At 43.5% G+C, this 19,294-nt stretch overlaps 1 protein-coding gene and 1 non-coding gene across 13 annotated transcripts in view; both read right to left on the bottom strand.

Moving 5' to 3' along the window:
• LOC137437758 (peptide chain release factor 1-like, mitochondrial) overlaps window positions 1-19,294 on the bottom strand; it is a 52,198-nt gene that overhangs the window by 15,547 nt on the left and 17,357 nt on the right. For 4 of the 12 annotated variants that reach the window (XM_078766212.1, XM_078766210.1, XM_078766213.1 and 1 more), the window contains 5 exons: window positions 9,840-10,480; window positions 9,583-9,671; window positions 6,859-6,940; window positions 6,641-6,748; window positions 5,772-5,944 (listed from right to left, as the gene is read on the bottom strand). In XM_078766212.1, the coding sequence (XP_078622338.1) occupies window positions 5,772-5,944; window positions 6,641-6,748; window positions 6,859-6,940; window positions 9,583-9,671; window positions 9,840-10,401 (1,014 nt within the window). In that variant the 5' untranslated portion in view covers window positions 10,402-10,480. Of the gene's footprint in view, window positions 1-5,771; window positions 5,945-6,640; window positions 6,749-6,858; window positions 6,941-9,582; window positions 9,672-9,839; window positions 10,481-17,536; window positions 18,123-19,294 lie in introns of those variants that run through there. The other 8 variants (XM_078766206.1, XM_078766208.1, XM_078766209.1 and 5 more) reach the window with 8 other exon arrangements.
• Window positions 18,425-18,497, bottom strand: TRNAV-AAC (transfer RNA valine (anticodon AAC)). The gene has a single exon. It is a non-coding gene; the product is annotated as a tRNA-Val (tRNA).

The following is a 19,294-nucleotide window of genomic DNA, read 5'->3' as shown; positions in this document are numbered from 1 at the left end:
CAAGGCAAGCGATTCCTGTCCAAACCTTGGCAAATCTCGTGAACAGCATGCCTCAACGTGTACGTGCTCTCCTGAATGCTCGTGGGGGTTACACGAAGTACTGAACTGTAATTTTACTGTCCGTAATCCCAGTCGTAATTTAACTTTTGTTTTTGTTAAAAAAATTTTTGGCTAATGTGCAAAATAAAGAGATACTTCTGGAAAACGTACAGAAGTTTAACACAGTACTGTCCATGAATTGAGTTCGATATCTGTTTACATCACTTTCAAGGATCAATTTATTTGTTTTGAAATGTCAAATGTGGTTTTTGTTTCTTTTAAAGGTCACATTAACAAAATCTGGAATAATTTCAACATAATTCCAATGAACTTTTGGTTCTAAGACATCCTGAAAAGTAAGTTCACCCCCACAAAAAAAATATTCCATATTAAATGCCAAGTCTGTATTTGCTTCGAAATGTCAAATGTGGTTTTTGTTTCTTTTAAAGGTCACATTAACAAAATCTAGAATAATTTCAACATAATTCCAATGAATTTTTGGTTCTAAGACATCTTGAAAAGTAAGTTCACCACCACAAAAAAAATATTCCATATTAAATGCCAAGTCTGTATGTATATATATATATATATATATATATATATATATATATATATGTAGTCGAAGCTCATAGAAGAACTATAATTAGTACACTGAACGGATCAAACACAACAGGACAAAAGGAACAGTTGAGAGAGGGGGAAACATCAACAGCAGAGTGGAAGGGCAAGACAGAGGGAGACTTGGTCAAACAATGGGTGTGGGGAGGAATGAAGGGCAGGAGAGGATGCACATGATAGGGTGGACTATATGGATATTGGAACTCTCGGGAGGGAAAACGGAAAATTTGGAAGGATGAGGGTGTGGGAGGGGGAGGTTTACGAGGCTGGACGAGATAATAGCTTTGGATTGGGGACGATCTAAGATGGTGGTGAAGCAGATTCCACAACAACAACAACAACAACATGCATTTTAAAGGCCATTTTCCCTACTAGAGCGGGGGTTAGCCTTGCGGTCCCCATGACAATCTTCTCCATTTTGCCCTATTTTCTGTATCTCTCCTTGTTAACCCCCTTGCCCGCATTTATTCTTCCACCATCTTTAGCCAAGTCTTTCTCGGTCTTCCCAGTCCTCTACTTCCTTCGACATTCATTTCCATCACTCTTCTCAACCAGTCACTTTCATCTTTCCTCAACACATGACCAAACCATCTGAACCTGTTCCTCTTCACAGCATCGATCACAGGCTCTATTCCCATCATCTTTCGTAATTCATCATTCGTCTTCCTCTCTCTCAACGATACTCCGCACACCCGTCGAACCATTCGCATTTCCACCCTTTCCAACCTTCGTTGCTGCTCTACGTTCATTACCCATGTCTCGCTCCCATAAATCATAACACTTCTCAGGAAGTGAGATAACACTTCTTCATAACATAACACTTAATAACAATTCTTTGGAGGTGAAGCAGATTCCACAGGCAGAAAAAAATAGGAACGGTTGAGTGGAGGTGAGGAGTGATCCTAGATTTAGGTAGGTTGACCAGAAGGGGGTCAATGGTACACTGTGTGAGCCGTACAGAAACCTGGGAGGGGAGGGAGAGTGGCGGGAAGGAGAGGAGACAAAACACAGAAAGAGCAGAGGGTGCAAGACCATAAAGCATGCAGTGGAAGACAGAGAGAACACCGACCTTCCTGTGATGATGAAGTGATAGACCCATAGACTCAGCTTCATCACAGTAGATTCCAATAATCCTAAATGCCTTGGATTCCACTGCATCAAGCTGAGCCAGATGTGTGAGGCAGGGAGCCAGCCCAGAGGGGAGAGCAGTACTCCATCGAGCTGTGGATGACAGTCTTGTAGGTGAATAGGAGTTCAGGTGTACCATGGAAGAACTTTGTACGACAAGGGATGCTCAGTCGGCGGCTGGGTTTGGAGGCCAACGTTGAAATGCGTGGTTTGACCAAGAAAGACCATTGCTAATAATGAGACCCAGGAGTTGGAATGACTGAACTTCCTCAAGAGGATTGTTAAGAAAGTAGATAGGAGCGTTTGCCAGATTATCCTTTTGGAGAGAGATAGTGAGTGTGTGAGATTTGTCAGGATTGAAAGACATATTCCAGGTGTTTGACCAGCTTGTGATTTTGTTAAGGTCTCTGAAGAGAGGGAAGAGGCTGCAGCCTGTCTGAAGGACGAGGGATGCCATGACACAGGGTTGAGTCATCAGCAAATAGATTGAGGATTTTCCAGTCAGAGAGATAATTTATGTGCCATTCATATGTGCCATTTTGAAGGGTAATGACAAGTAGCAAAAACGAAAAACACGTAATACTCAGCACTTAATCTACCATTCGTAATGACGTAACACCAACATTGATTCAGTGCGAACGAGAATGGCACTCAGTAGAGAGCATACCTCCGCCTGGTTGGCCATATCAATCAATGGTGAAGAATCACTTTAAAAATTCTACTGGCTGGATCCGGATCTTCACCAAAATTGAAACGAATCGTCCTTGTCAGACACACAACCTGTCCAACAAGTTTCGTCCAAATCCATCCATAGCTTTTTGAGATATCCTGCAATGTATCGTTTTTGACCCTATCTCCCAAAGGCGAAGAATCACTTAAAAAATTCTCGTGCCGGATCCGAATCCGAATCCGTATCTTCACCAAAATCGAATCTCTGCCAAATTTCTTCCGTCCACAACTTTTTGAGATATTTTGTTCACAAACGGACAGACAAACAAACAGATGAAAAATCACTCATAGAGCGACACTTGGCAAAACAGAACAAAGTAGAATGGCACTCAGTAGAGCATCCTTTTGACCTCAAAAATAGTTGTTAGTTGAATTAAGTTCGCCGATATGTAAATCCTATTCAAATTTAAAATCAATCGGATGAAAATTGAAGATTTTAGAAATTCGAAAAAAACGTGGTTGACCTTTGGCTTATGTTGACCTTTTGGCCTAAGCTGATCTCAAAAATTGTTGGAGGTTGAATTTAGTTAGCCGATATGAAAATCACATTCAAATTCCAAGTCAAATGAATGAAAATTTAGGATTTTATAAATTTGAAATTGTTGTTGACCTTTGGCCTATGTTGACCTTTTGGCCTATGCTGATCTAAGAAATAGTTGGTGGTTTAATTCAGTAAGCTGATATGTAAATCCTATTCAAATTTCAAGTCAATCGGATGGAAAATGAGGATTTAAAAAATTCCACCAAAGTTGTTGACCTTTGGCTTATGTTGACCTTTTGGCCTAAGTTGACCTCAAAAATAGTTAGTGGTTGAATTCAGTTAGCCGATATGTAAATCCTATTCAAATTTCATGTCAATCGGATGAAAATTGAGGATTTTAGAAACTTGAAAAAAAGTGGTTGAGCTTTGGCCTATGTTGACCTTTTGACCTCAAAAAAAATATAGGATTTTGTCGGACCACGAACTCTACCATTTGGTAAAGTTTCATGAAGATCGGTTAAAAACTGTAACCTGTAGGCAAGTACAAGTGAGCGGACAAACGGACACGGACACACACACACGGACATGGACACGGACACACACGGACACGGACACGGACACGGACACACACACACGGACACACACACACGGACACACACACACGGACACACACACACGGACACACACACACGGACACACACACACACACACACACACACACACACACACACACACACACACACACACACACACACACACACACACGATCAACATACTTGCAAAGAAAAGGGGGGGTTTTTTTGCCAAGTAACAAGACAGACAGACATTGGTGAAAACATAACCTCCATTCACCTTTGGTGGCAGAGGTAAAAACAGTCCTACCAGATGAGATAGCTCGTTCCTGGCATAAGGAATTGAAAATCTTGTCCAACATCGACAAGAGTTGGCAGGCAACGTGTTCAGAATCTTAAAAAATCAGGAATGCTGAAGCAGTCTTGTACATCACCTTATACACTGTAATAAGACTACGTTGATTCGCAGTTTAGGAGATTCATGGAACCCCCAATACTGTACTATCTCACATGCCACGCCCTCATGCTGTGTATCGATATATTTAATGGTTCCTGGAAGTAGAAGGTTTGTAGAATTTGTGTTCTACAGTTTCGAAGTATATAATTGAATTTAACTAAAGGTTTAAAAGCAAATAAATTAATAAATTCCCGGTTTTACCGCCATTTTCCCAGCAACTATTTCACCACCCTATCGAACACATTACATTAGTTATTTGCACCTGTTGTTTGTGTCCTTTATAACATCCTTAAAAACAGGAAGTTGTGCGATCAGGACGAATTCAGAGCCAAGGTGCGTTTAAATGGAAAACTTGTCATTCATTCATGTTCCCCTTCATGTTAAAAATTTCACATTCAATTGAAATAAGCTGTTCCTTGATCATAAACTGACGATCATAAGCTGAAAAGACAGACAGACGGACATTAACCAATTGCTTAGCCCCTGATTTTGCTTCATGTGCACGGAGTAATTACAAAATTCCTGCGCCAACCTACAGCGGAATACCCCTGGCTCTTCCATGAGCCTCGACTGTGTAAAAAAACATACATATGATGCTACCCGCAGCCATGTGCTGCATCAGAAAGAAGAAGAGATCAACAAGAGTCTGTGGCAAAGTGGACACAGCAGCTTTTTCCCCTTGAGCAAAAGTAGTTTATATTCCAAAAAACAAGTCTTCATAATACAAATTAGAGAATGCATTCATCAGCATATTCAATTGCCAGCTGCCCTTGTTCCTCTCTATATGTAATCTTCGATGTGATGCAGTATTTCTATATTCGAGGTTAACAGATTATATTCTCACATGTACAGAGTGGTAAAGCATGTGGTGAGGTGGAAAGAACTGGGAAGTGGCCGTGTGCTGTGTGCAGGAAGGGTGTCGGAGTGAACTCAATTCAATGTACAATGTGCGCTGAGTGGGTTCATCAAAAATGTAGTGGTTTGAGAGGGTCATTAACCAGTGTGGCAGCTACATTGAAGTGCAAGGTGTGCACAGAGGGAGCTGCAGATGGAAATCCAATCCAAGTTGGATCTTGGAGACAGCGTGAAGCTGGAAGGTGTGAAAACATTTTGCTACCTAGGAGAAATGCTGAATGGAGAAGGTGGATCAGACTCGGCAACGGTTGCTAGAGTGAGATGTGCATGGAAGAAGTTTCGGGAACTGAGTGGCGTGCTGACGAGGAGGGGAGTGTCGTTGAAGCTGAAGGGAAAGGTGTATGCTGCATGTGTGACAAGTGTTATGATTTATGGGAACGAGACATGGGTAATGAACGTCGAGCAGCAACGAAGGCTGGAAAGGGTGGAAATGCGAATGGTTCGGTGGATGTGCGGAGTATCGCTGAGAGAGAGGAAGACAAATGATGAATTGTGAAAGATGATGGGAATAGAGCCTGGGATGGATGCTGTGAAGAGGAACAGGTTGAGATGGTTTGGTCATGTGTTGAGGAAGGATGAAAGTGACTGGTTGAGAAGAGTGATGGAAATGAATGTAGAAGGAAGTAGAGGACGGGGAAGACCGAGAAAGACTTGGCTAAAGGTGGTGGAAGAAGAAATGTGGGCAAGGGGGTTAAACGAGGGGAGATGCAGAAAATAGGGCAAAATTGAGAAGATTGTCATGGGGCCCGCAAGGCTAACCCCCGCTCTAGCAGGGAAAATGACCTTAAAATGCCTGTTGTGTTGTTGTTGTATGTACAGAGAAAAGATGCACCTCTGCAGGCTGTGGCAGAACTACCACTGTCGCAGTGCCTGTGTGGATCCTTTGCATGCGGGAAGACAGCCCTGTCTGTGGGATACGCTGCACCCGGTGCGTGCCGCCCTCAAACTTGAGTCGACGAAACGCCTCATGTCCGCTGACCCTTGCAGATGCGAGCTGTAGGCCACCTGTCAATGGCAAACTCCTCAATCATACATCGATCAAAGGACATTTCAGAATGATTTAGCATGTCAAGGACAAGAATTAATCCCCATCCCCCATTTCACCCCTTACCCCCATCAACTCCATGTGTACAAAAACCCATGTCGCTGTACTATAGTTAGTTAGCTCTGTGTATGTCCATATCTCTGTACAATAGTCATCTCTGTGTATGTCCATGACTGTGTACCATAGTTAGCTCTTGTTTACATCCATGTCTCTATCATAGTTAGCTCTGTGTATGTCCATGTCTCTGTACCATAGTTATCTCTGTGCATGTACATGTCACTGTACTATAGTTAGCTCTGTGTACATCCATGTTTCTGTAGAATAGCTCTGTATTACATGTCTCTGTAACATAGTTATCTCTGTGTATGTCCATGACTGTGTACCATAGTAAGCTCTTGTTTACATCCAGGTCTCTGTATCATAGTTAGCTCTTTGTATGTCCATGTCTCTGTACCAAAGTTAGCTCTGTGCATGTACATGTCGCTGTACTATAGTTAGCTCTGTGTACATCCATGTTTCTGTAGAATAGCTCTGTATTACATGTCTCTGTACCATAGTTAGGTGTGTGTAGATCTACATATCTGTACCAGAGTTTGCTAGGTTTCGTCCATATCTCTGTACCATAATTAGCTCTGTGTACGTCCATGTCTCTGTACCTATGTTAGCAGGAGAAAAGTCGAGGATCTCAAATGTCCAGCCCATGTGTTTGGCGTATCCTTCATACATTTGAAAAACTTCACCAGCAAACTGCTGGCATATGTCTCCTGGGTAGAGGAAAAACAGGTTCAAATAAGTGCAAGGTGCTTCTCAAAATACAAACAACAACACTGCATCTACCCACAAGTACAATCCCAGCAGCAAATGGCCCAATTACCTGCTGTAGTAACTCCAGCAAACACCTCAAGAAAAGCCTGTCCATCATCATGAGGTTCCCGGGGTATCAGCACGGTCAGCAGCTAAAAGTGATTGAGGTTTGTTAACTCTCCATTTATTCTGCACATCTTGAACATACATTTTGCTTATTTATTAAACCTATTCTGCATTGCACAGCAGTATTCAGTCCTTTATTTAATCAGAAAAAGAATTACATTTCATTTCTACTTTGCTTTTGAATAATATAAGAAATTAAAACACATCCTTTAAATCTGAATTTTTTTTTACAGCAATACCCCGATTTAAATCTCCCCTTTCTTCATCGTTTTGCAAATACGTCGTCACTTTATTAATACCACTACCCAACTTGTGTCACCTCAACCCAAACTTAGTGTTGACAGCAATCGGACCTTTCTCGTATCCATCCCCTCAGCCTTCACCTCCACCTACCTGTACACGAACTACTTTGCATCGTGCATAAATAAATGTACTGCACTGTAGAGTGGCTAAGACGCAGAGTAAAAGTGTTGTTACCTTAGAAGTGAAATTAGATGTTATTCGTCAAATGGATGCTGGTGAACATGCCATTGATGTTGCCGGGTTATTAAGTTTGCCTCCAACTACGATGCGTACCATCTACAAAAATGGCGACATTCATTGCAAGTCGTGGCTGGTTTGATGCTTCCAGAAGAAGAAAGTGCGTGTGTAAGAAAAATGAAGTTATAATGAACAAGAAAAATTCAAATTCTAAAATTTGTTCTTAATCTGTATTTAAATATATCTGGTAATTGTTTTTATTTTATTTACATGTGTACGAGCATGGGCTACCAGGTGCTGCCTGGGAAGGGGATACCTAGCGCTGCTCGGCTGGTTGAACTTTTCCCGGCACTGGTTTCGAAACGCGTTGGACATTGTAAAGCTATGTAGTTATTGGCCTCGTGGTAGTTGCATTTTGTCTGTGGGCTGGTGGCAACACTGCCTGACCCCACATCCCAATAAAGACTTTATAGCAACTTTTGGTGGCCTCATAACAGACATCAAGGCCAACGCGTGGTAGGTTAAAACCTTACCCAGATTTTGAAGTACGTACACCCAAAATATGGGGCCTCTCCGGTTCAGCCGTGAAAGAATAACGCACAAAATACTTGTATAGATTTGAATATAACTTTCATCAACCAAAAAAGGGTAATGTGATACGTAAACACAACAATACCCTTTGGTTTATATGATACAGAAACTCATAAAATTTTGTGCACACCATCAATAGACTTCAATGTGAGCTCTGTTTGGCGCAAGCAGGACATCAAGGCGGTACATGAGTTCTTGCCATGTTCAGTTCAGCATGTTTGCGTCCACCAGTGCACATGCAGCTGCGATCCGAGAATGAACAACCTGCAGGTTTGCCACTTTGGTGTTATAGGCAACATCTTTGACAAACCCCCACAGAAAAAAAATCAAGGGGGGTCATGTCTGGTCATTGTGGAGGCCAGACAGTTGGTCCGTCTCGGCCAATCCAGCGAGCTGCAAATTTTTCATTCAGGATGGCTCGAACTACTAAGGCCCAATGAGAGGGAGCGCCGTCCTGTTGAAAAATGATATTGGGTTGCAGGTCTTCAATCTGTGGGAAGGTGGATCCTTCCAAGATGTTCATGTAAATTGTTGGTCACTGTATCCTCCGTGAAGAAAAACAGATCCACCAAGCAGTCATGGAGAAGGCCACAGCACACATTGACCTTTAGACTGTCATGTATGTGTTCAATGACCACGTGGGGGTTTTCAGAGCCACAGATCCTCACATTCTGCCAGTTGACCTTCCCTGATACATGAAAGTAAGCTTCGTCTGTGAGCATGACCTTTTTCAGGTAATCTTCGTCATACTCTATGTGACTGAGCATTCCCAAAGGCAATCGCCTTGCGATTTAGGTCCATCATTTGGTTTGAGTTCCTGCAGAATCTGCACCTTATTGACATAAAGCTTCAGTCTTTTATGCAGAATCTTGTGGACAGTCGTGGTTGGTTGTCTCAGGTCTCTGGATGTGTGTCGGATTGATTTTCTGGGACTTTGTTGAAATGATTCACGCACCCGTTCAATGTCTGCTGCACTTGTGATTGGTCGACCAGTACTTTCTGTTTCTGCCAACTTCCAGTCTCCTTAAACCTCTTGTACCACTCTCTGATACAAGTCTGCAATGGCGGATTCCTTCTATACCTTGTAAGGAAATTACACTGAACTTCTCATCTTGATGAACCATTTGATGCACTGAGCTTTCTCCTGTGGAGTCGCCATTTTGTTTTACAATAAACCACCAGACCTGAAAAAAGAAAAAAAAAAACTTTGAGTTGCTGTGTCATTGAGCAAAGGGTATCGTTACATCATTTGTGGTACTAAATATATTAAACAAAGTTGTCCAGGTCTTTTTGGAACACCCTGTATAATAGGTAAAAAGTGAAATACAATACGTGAACTGTCGACGTCAGGAACGTATCCATCCCTTATTCCATTAATTATTATGAGAAAAATTGCTTTGATTTTTGTCATTTCTATATTCGTTGCACCTTTCGGGGACACATCCCTGATGTAACTGGGGTACAACAGTATATTCACATTATGTTAAAGTTTTTATCACCATTTGCAGATAAAAATGCTAAGGTTTGTATCATGATGGTGGTCATTCTGTCATCTCACAGCGTTTGTCTATGTGATATGGATCCCATATTTTGGTACCTCGCACTCAATCGCGTGAACCTCCTGTTCCAGCTTAGTTTTCTCTTCCAAGGCAAGGGGCACCAAGTTCTGCTCTTCTGCCTTCAAGCCTGCCAAACAGTTTATTAATGGAGAAATCACAAGGCCTTAAAAGTCAAATCCAGGAATGGAAACCGTCATCAACATGTACACATAAATTGACAGGAAAGGTAAATACCCCGAAATGTCAACAAAATATATTAATTTGCTAGACCAACTGAACAGAAAGGTTTACCCACCATTTAGAAGTTGCTTCAACTCTCGTCGCTCTCTCAACTTGCGATCAAGAACCTCGAGCAGGTCTGCAGCTGAATGGGACCGCCGTCGTTTCAAACCTTCACACCCATTGTCCACCTTGCCCTGGATCTGGGTCCGGCCTTCCCGAATCAAACGACGCAAGTACAGACGTAATGCAGGACGCTTTGTCTCAGGAACAAACGAAAGTTCAAGATCGGCAAAAACATCGTTTGACATGTTATCAGTGGAGTAAAAATGCTGCAAACTACGAGCGTGCAGTGGAGGCCTGCCAAGAAAGTCTCCACCTCCGAGTGAGCAAAGGTATAAGTGTTTATTGTGAAAGTACGACACAGGTACACACGCGTTGCACAGAGAGCGTGACCTTGACAGCAAAAGTGCATCAGATCCCATCCTGTTGGACATAGCAGTTGAGTGCCTGAACCTGCAAGTCACTTGAGCTGGACTAAAATGTCCAACCGCTTCACTCCAAGTGCCGGAAGTGAGCCATGGATGTCGCAGACGGGACATGCCAACTATCCAGCACCAACAAGGACGATGACCCATGGTCTATCTATGGGAGTCTCAGTTCTTGAGGAACCACCATGAGTAGTACAATGTAGAACCAACTCGAGGAGATGCAATCCTAAAACGATAAACAAGACAAATATATTTACCAGTCATTTTCAACCAAATATCCAAAACCCATTGTTTAAAGCTATTATTTGAAAAGCTGAATTGGCCAGTCCAGAGTACCAAAAAAAACTTGTTTCACATCCTGTTGATCGACACAGCATAACGTCCTCGTCATCTAGCCCAAACACATCGACATCAATCAATGTCCTTGCCTTTTATAAAATACACATTCATCGGGTCTGAGGACAAGTTGTATGGCAGAGGCAAATCCACACGAAATTAAAGGTCATCTACTTATTACCTCCGCCACCAAAGGTGGATGGAGGTTATGTTTTCACCCCTGTCTGTCCGTTTGTGAACAAAATATCTCAAAACGTTGTGGACAGATTCGGACGAAATTTGGCAGAGATGTAGCATAAGTGACACCGAGGAAGCGATTAGATTTTGGTGAAGATCCGGATTTCGGATCCGGCTACGATAATTTTTAAAGTGATTCTTCACCATTGGGAGATCGGGCCAAAAACGATGCATAGCAGGATATCTCAAAAGGTTGTGGACGGATCTCGACGAAACTTGGAGGACCGGTTGGGTGTCCGACAAGGATGATTCGATTTGATTTTGGTGAAGATCTGAATATGGATTCGGACATGAGAATTATTTAATTCTTCAAGTGAATCTTCACCATTGGGAGATAGGCCAAAACGATACATAGCGGGATATCTCAAAGAGTTATGGATGAATTTGGACGAAACTTGTTGGACAGGTTGTGTGTGTGACAAGGAAGAATCGATTCAATTTTGGAGAAGATCCAGATCCAGCAAGTAGAACTTTTTAAGTGATTCTTCACCATTGAGTGATATGGCCAACCAGGTGGAGGTATGCTCTCTACCAAGTGCCGTTCTAATTATATATGCGCTGGAGAGGGGGTGCAGACACAAAGGGTGTAGGGGGAAAGGGAAATATTAAATATATATATATATTGTTGCGGTTTTAGAACCCACACTTTTGTAAATAAATAATCACTTGTAAATATGACATTAAAGGTTAAAGGTAGCACCCTTAGTTAGGCCACAGCAACACGTAGGCCACCTTAGAAATTCCAGTTATTTCATTATTATGTGTTTTAGTTAAGGCCGTGTTTCCAATAGTTGAATCTGCGTTGCATCAATCAAATAAGGAGTAGGTCCCATTTCATTTCGTCCATTTTGCGACCTCCCTCTCCAAGCGCCGCCATTACGCGCCTTGCCAGCAGCGTTCGCTGCCTTCGCGCTCGTTCAAGCGCCGCCATTATCCATGCGGTCGGCCCGAGGAAAAAGGGGGCGGAACGCCAAAAACAAGGTTTGGCCTGTCAACCAGCCGTCAAAGGCGTGGCCGGTAAGCCTTCACCAGCCAACCAAGGCTGAGGCAAGATCACCGACGGGCGTGGCTCTTTGGCTGGCGGAGTGATCTGGGCGCGCGTTATATAAGCGCGAACGAAAAGCCCTTTCACAGGACTGGGGGGGACTATTCAGCGGCGCTCATTGCAAACGAACTTGGGAGGACTTGTTGGAGGCGCGCACATTTGCAAAGGAGGACTCAGTCACTGGCGCTTTTAAGAGAACCTTGGAGAGGGTGCGTTTGGCACGCTGGTGCAGTTATTACGTACGCTGAAGGACACCAGCCTCCCCCCCCCCCCCCCCCCCCCGCTATATGTAAGGTCCGCTCGCGTCCAACTACGAGTGGAGCTGCCTGCCGGGTTTTGCCCGCGGGACCGGAGCCTGGACCCCATCGCCTGGACCATCGACCTGGACCTTTCACCCTACCAGCTACAATCCCCGTGTGAGTGTGTCTGTTTGTCTGGGGTCATAAGTTAAGACTGAACTAAGACTGCCCTGTGTCCTGCTTCTTCTTCTTCCTGTACATCCTTTCGTTTCCTCTTTCCTCCTGTATATTTGTAATAAATTACCTTGTTCTTTCTTGGTTTTCCCTAATCCGATCGCATCCGTCCTTTCTCTCAATTGAGTACCTGTGGCACGATTAGGAACCGCTACCATCGGGTTTAGTCTTTGTTAATAGCTCGGATCGCGTATTGCTAACCGCTCGGCATTATCCATCATATCCGTGGTTCGAGCGGGAGTTATTGCCTCGTTTCCGGCGGGCGTTAGTACTTAGGTAGCAGCGAACCCCTACGCCTAGCAAACCCTACCTAATGCCGCGCCGGGAAGGACGTTATAGCTTCCAGGACTCGGGACGGCCAGCTAAAAAGACAAGGGGATTAACCCCCCCTTGATAAGGGGAGAGCCGACCCCCGAGATTCGTAACAATATATATATATATATATATATATATATATATATATATATATATATATATATATATATATATTGCTGTTCTCTATGCCGCCCTTAATCCCCTTATCAAGGGGGGATTAATCCCCTTGTCTTTCTGGGCTTGGCGGAACCGAGACTTGAGACTTCCCTCTCGGACACACGCGGAGTAGGGTTTCGGGACCACTTCTCGCTCGTACCTAATTCCCCGCGCTGCCCTGAGAGCGAGGAAACAAGCCTCGCACGAACCACGTGTGGTTTGAGTACGCCAAGCGGATTGTGTACACGTGGTCCGCGCAGTTACTTAGATGTTGGAACCCGATTAGAGTGGTTCTACCCGTACCACGCTTAGCCAATCGAAGAAACCACAGAAACGGTCGAATCAGGAAGAAAGGAAGAACAAAGGGTTTAATTATTTCCCACACGTATATACAAGGTTCAGGGACGAAGAGACACAGAGTAGCCTTAAACAGTCTTAACTTATCCCTTGGACAACGGGCCCGTCTCACACTCACACAGGGAACTGCAGATGGGTAGATGTTCCCCAACGCGTCGATGTGGTCATCCAGAGACGGCCTCCGTCCGGCTCTCCACGGCCCCGGCATGTCCCGTGAAGATGGTGGCAGGCTAAGGCAGGGACTCGTAGTGCGTCTCCCGAACAAAGCAGATGATGGGGCGGAACGGCCAAGGGCGGACTTTAGCGCGGCTGGCGGTTACTCAGCGCGCGTCTCAAAGGTACTGTATTCGGTTCAAGCGGGTCTGGTTGCGCCCGCGTATCTGTACCGTTCTCGTGCAAGTGCGTGAAGTTCATCAAGTTCATCAACTGCCGCGAGTCCTCTTTTATGCACGTCCCTCTCTCGCAAGTCCTCTCTCTTTGCTGCAGTCCTTCGCTTCAGTCTTGCCGAGGGCTTTGCGCAGCGGGTCTTATAGCTACACCCCCGAACCTTCTGGCACTCACTCGAACCTTCTCACCACAACCTGTGACGCAACGCCGCCGTCACCACATCCGAGCTCTGATTGGCGGCTCGTGCTTACCGTCAGCGCTGCTGCCACTCCGCCTCGGTCCTCCTGACCTTCCTAGCCTGCCTCGTGTCAACTTGCCCAAAATGAACCGTTAGCGCAAAAAGGGGCATGAGGCTTAGGGTAGCTGGAAAGTCGGTGACAGTAGGGCCTATTCTCTTGGCTCTACTTAACGCAGAACTAACAAAGGAAAAGGACTAAGCTTACAAATACTAAGACATAACTATACTATCGTGAGGCTACATGTTGCTTGTGTGACTAACTATGGGGGGCAAATTTTAACCTTTATTAGGCTCACTTTACAGACTCAAAACCACAACAATATATATATATATATATATATATATATATATATATATATATATATAGTTACGATTTTTAGATCCTTCACTTTGTAAATTTTAGTAAATGTTCCCTTATAAATGATCCCTTGTAAATATCCCCATTATTTGGCTTTATTAAAGATCGCACCCGAGTTAGTCCATGTACAACACGTAGAGCACCATAGGACCTCTCTGTAGTTATCTCATTAGTATGTGTTTCAGTTAAGGATCTGTTCCCAATAGTTGATTGAATCTACGTTGCATTAATCAAATAAGATAGGCCCCTTCAATTTCCCCAATCATCTCCGCTCTTCAAAGTGCAGGAGCAGTAGGGCAGCGTTCACTGCCCCTTGTCTTGATTTGATTGCTTGCCCCAAGCCGCCATTGAACATGCGGTCTCAAGCCGAGTAAAAAGGGGGCGGGACACAAGAACAAGGTGTGGCACGTCAACTCACCATCAGAGGTGGAGCCAGCAAGCCCTTACCAGCCAACCAGGGCTGATGAAATACCATCACGGGCTTGGCTCTATGAAGCGCGCATTGATCTTGAAGCGCGTAATATAAGCGCCAGCGCGAGCCTTTTTACAGAGTCGACTTGGGTTGGAGACGGCGCTTGGTGGGGTCTGGCTGAGAGACGAAGCTGCGCGAAGCTCTTTGACGTACTGCTTCGGAAAGCCCTGACCGCGTGAAAATATACGTGCAGCTGCCGCCGGGTTTCGCCTAAAGCCCGCAGCGTGGACCGGGGCGAAGACTGGAGCGGACCTCGACGCTGCGCATTGGCCCGGACCTTCCTGCCCTGCCAGTCTGCCTGGACCTTCTCCTCCTTCCAGCCATTCCTTCCTGCCATTCCCTATTCGTGTGAGTCTGTTTGTTTTGTCTGGGGTATAATACAAGACTGTTTCAGGCTGCCCTGTGTCCTGCCTCTTCTTCTTCTTCTTCGGTATATTCTTTGCCTTTCGTTTCCTCTTCATTTCGTGTAAGTAACTAATAAATACCTGTTATTCCTTTACTTTGGTTTCTTCTTCCCCCGATTGCTTTTGTCCTGTCTCCAATTGAGTACCTGTGGCGCGATTTTGGCCAACCGCTATAATCGGGTTAGTCTATTTGCTAACGGCTCGGATCGTGGATTGCTAAACCGCTCGGCAACTACCATCACATCCGCGGTTCGAGCAGGGACTCATTTCCCTGCTTTGCGGAGAGATTGGTGAAGGTATTTGGGAAATGGGGTGTACTTTACATAGGGTGTACTTACTTTTTCACATAACATTATATATATATATATAATCACTGTTTTGTGTACTTATATAAATACAGTAGATGGTTCTAGATATAAATACAGTACGTCCAACACTTTGAAAACTTTCTAGTTTACAATCTACAATAATAAATAAAGGTTGCGTGGCTGTAGCTATGTCAGAAATATTCACTCGCCGATTGGTCGCAGTACCGACCAATCAGGTGTGCCCGTTTTTCCCTACCAATCGGTTATGCCCAGTTTATGCTTCAGTCGTCGATTGGTCGCGGTACTCAGGATATTACAATATTGATCGCTGTGATTTCTATATCCTTGACAATTCCAAGTTTTTTTTGACTCCCCAGACACAAAGCGGCCATGCCTGTTCGATAAGCTGGCACAGGTACACCAACACCTGCTCCCGCTAGTAGTAGCCAGCGAAGCCGGTGTTGTCAATGAACGCATACGTATTATGTTGAAAAAACAGATTATGCTGGATCCCTTGGCTTGAGAATTTTGAAGCTTTGACGCACCAAATCGCTCAATGGAGGCCGCCATCTTGAGGATGCGGAAGTATGCATAACAAATTTGAAAAAGTTCCATAGGAGTTTATTTCACCCGTCTTTGTTTGATTCACAATCTTATGCACCTCTAATTTGTAATTAAAATACTTTAAGACCAACCTCGGCCCGCACGGGCCTGGTTATCTTAAACGAAAATCGTCACCAAACAGCGGAACAAATGAGATTCGAGCATTTGAAAAAATATTTCAAAAACCAAATCACTCAATGGAGACCGCCATCTTCCGGATGCGGAAGTATGCATAACAAAATTGCGAAAAAGTTCAATAGGAGTTTGTTTCACCAGTCTTTGTTTGATTCACAATCTTATGCACCTCTAATTTGTAATTAAAATACTTTAAGACCAACCTCGTTATCTTCAACGAAAATCGTCACCAAACACCAGAACCAATGAGATTCGAGCATTTGAAAAAATACTTCAAAAAAGCTTATTACGCGTTTCGGAGGGTGAAAACGGCGTCAGATATTCTAAAATTGACGAAGAATTATTTTTTAGAAATCTCGCGGCCTTAGGGGATAGTTTTTCACGGCCGGAAGTATCCGAAGTTGAGACGGAATTCACCGAATTAATCAAGAAGTAAATTTTATCAATTTTAATCTCATCCAGAATGCAAATGGTGTCATTTTAGGTCTGAATTTGCGAAATTTTGTGAGCTGACCAATCAGCGATCAGCTTAGGTCAGCCAATCAGCGCCATCGACACGGTTTGATAAACGACAGTCACACATTGCCGTTGAAACGGTGCTATCGTCTGATCTGTCGGCACCGATCTTACTGCAAGCTAACTTCTTCTGGTGGAGGAAGCCGCAGTGCCCAGACCAGAGAGAACCAGTCCTGACAGCGACTGAAGTTAGAAGACTACACACATACTGTGAAAACGTATATTGAGCCCAGTTAAAATTTCTTAAAATAGGCCTTACTTAAGCTAGCACATCGTATAGTTACTTCCTTAAGCTTCTTGTGACATTTATTGTATGTAGGTATTGGGGAGGACTGTCTGCTCTTCTCGTTAACCAAGTCTTACCAGGTACGGTACCTACTACACCTACCTACTACCAACTACCTAACCTACTGTACTGATGCCATCGTGATGGGTAAGCGTTTAGGGCCCGCTCGAAGGCCTGCCTTTTTTACAATGAAAAAAGGTAAAAAGTCAAACATTTGAACAGCCTTGGACGTGCACCTTGACCCCATGGCCAAGGCACAACGTCAACAAGGCTGTCCCAATAACAATACACATGCGCCTCAACCCCAAGGCTGAAGCACATGGTCATTCAAACGCATGCATCATGCCCCCGAAGGGCCACAATGCATGGTCATACAATTGGGACCACTCTTCTTAATAGGAGTAAGACCCCTTGATCCTCTGACAGGGAATTTACTCCTGTCAGGTAACCAACGGCAACTTATCTCAGAGATAAAGCCGCCATGGGTTTTTTTTTTTTGTGGTGGGTAAAATAGTGGCAAGAGGCTTTGGCTTCGCCGGCTCATTGCGGCTTTGCAGTCGGGTACTAGTAGTAGTAGTAGTAGTAAGCCACGCTGCAGCAAATATGTTTAATCAATCAACTCGTACACGCCTCACATCGTACGTATACGTACGTACGTACGTCTCTTCTTCGATTAGAGTCAAGACATGATGGTCAATCACATCACACGGTGCCATTTTTTATCCAAGTATACAACCCGACTCACCTGCTCCAATGTTCGGATAAATGGGAGAAGTATTCGTAAAATTAAAAACGGGTTTGAAATGGCTGATAAAAACATAGATTTATATATAGCATTCGCTTCTCGACGTCTTCAATGTGAACTCACGTCAAGACGACCCAATTCAGTATTTGGACAAAATATAGCGTCACCAAGTGAGGTTCAAGAAAATAATCCTGGTTCAATGAACAATTCCAATTAACGATACAATACAAGTCAATCCAAACAAATTTCAAAGTTATACACCACTCGAAACATCACCAACCCGTCTTTCAGCAATTAGCACCGTTTTCTCTTTAAAAAATAAACAACGATGTATAGTTTTGACATACTGACGTAAACAACTGTTTAAAAGTCATAAATGTTCACTCACGTCTCAAAGTCATAAAAGTCATAAATGTTCACTCACAACGACAAAGAGCTGCATCGACGACCCGGAAAAGAATTGCATAGTTGGTTAAATGCAGAGAAATAATTTGTTTATTTTTAATGCAAGATGCAATAGAAAACGACATATTAAAAAAATAATAATTAAAAAGAAAACACGAGATTATAGACACCATCGGCATCATACCTATACACCGCAACGTTGCACGCATTTCATTGCCGCATTACCTCATAGTCAGGGCTCTTAGGGATATTTTGGTTCAAATTCTTCCAAAAGCACCAAATTTGGCGCAGATGTTGCCCATGCCATACTCTTTCGATTTTTGACGGGCGCCGTGTAAGTCTTTGATAGCGGTGTAAGTCTTAACAACAAGTTAAGAGTTCCAAAAAAAAAAAGTGTTTCCGCCCGGTTTCGAACCGGGGACCTTTCGCGTGTTAGGCGAATGTGATAACCACTACACTACGGAAACGATACTAGTATGTTACCTCTGCGCATATTTACCCTAATTCAACTTATCTATAAATCTGTTTAATACAGCTTAAAAATTGATTCATTATTTTATTCACCGGATACGATCTTTTAAAATACAATCGCCGAAAACCCTACAGAGAAGCGACCTGTCCAAATAGTGTAATCACCACAGCATCATAGATTTCCCTGATATGCGTAACGTCTTCCCAACGATGTGACGTAATCCCTTCCACCAATCACAGTCACTAAACGACGTGTTTACGTCATCTCGCACCCACGTGCGTTTTCCCTGCTGGACGATGGGTTCTCGCGGCGTTTCCCTGAACAACGGGTTCGTTCGACGAAACCGCGAATCGCATCACCTGGAATCCTGGATTATGTCAATGAACGCCATTTGTTTTCGCTTTTCTTGGGAAATAAAATAATTGACTTGTGACAGGTTTCCATGATTGTCACGTCGGATTGATTTATTTTAGTTAGAAATTCGCGTCTCTTTCAGAATTACTCTTTAAGTCTGAGAACACTTTTTCTCTTTTTTTAAACGAAGACGACGTCGACATATTACGTGTGGTTGTAGGGAAGTAATCCGAAGGCAAAATGAAAAAAAACGTGTTTGACAAAAGGAAAAGAAGAATATATCGGTGTGAAGATCATATGTTGAGGTCATATGTATCATGTATGCCAGCTAATAATAACGAAAACTGGGTATTAGGTACGCAAGGCCAACATATCCCAATTTGTCATGTAGGAAATATTTAAATATTCATACATATTTCATTGAATATACCCGGAAAC

Source organism: Myxine glutinosa, chromosome 12 (assembly GCF_964187855.1).
Source record: "Myxine glutinosa chromosome 12, kmMyxGlut1.1, whole genome shotgun sequence".
In the NCBI taxonomy this organism is placed as follows: domain Eukaryota; kingdom Metazoa; phylum Chordata; class Myxini; order Myxiniformes; family Myxinidae; genus Myxine; species Myxine glutinosa.
This window is presented reverse-complemented; position numbering and strand designations above follow the sequence as displayed.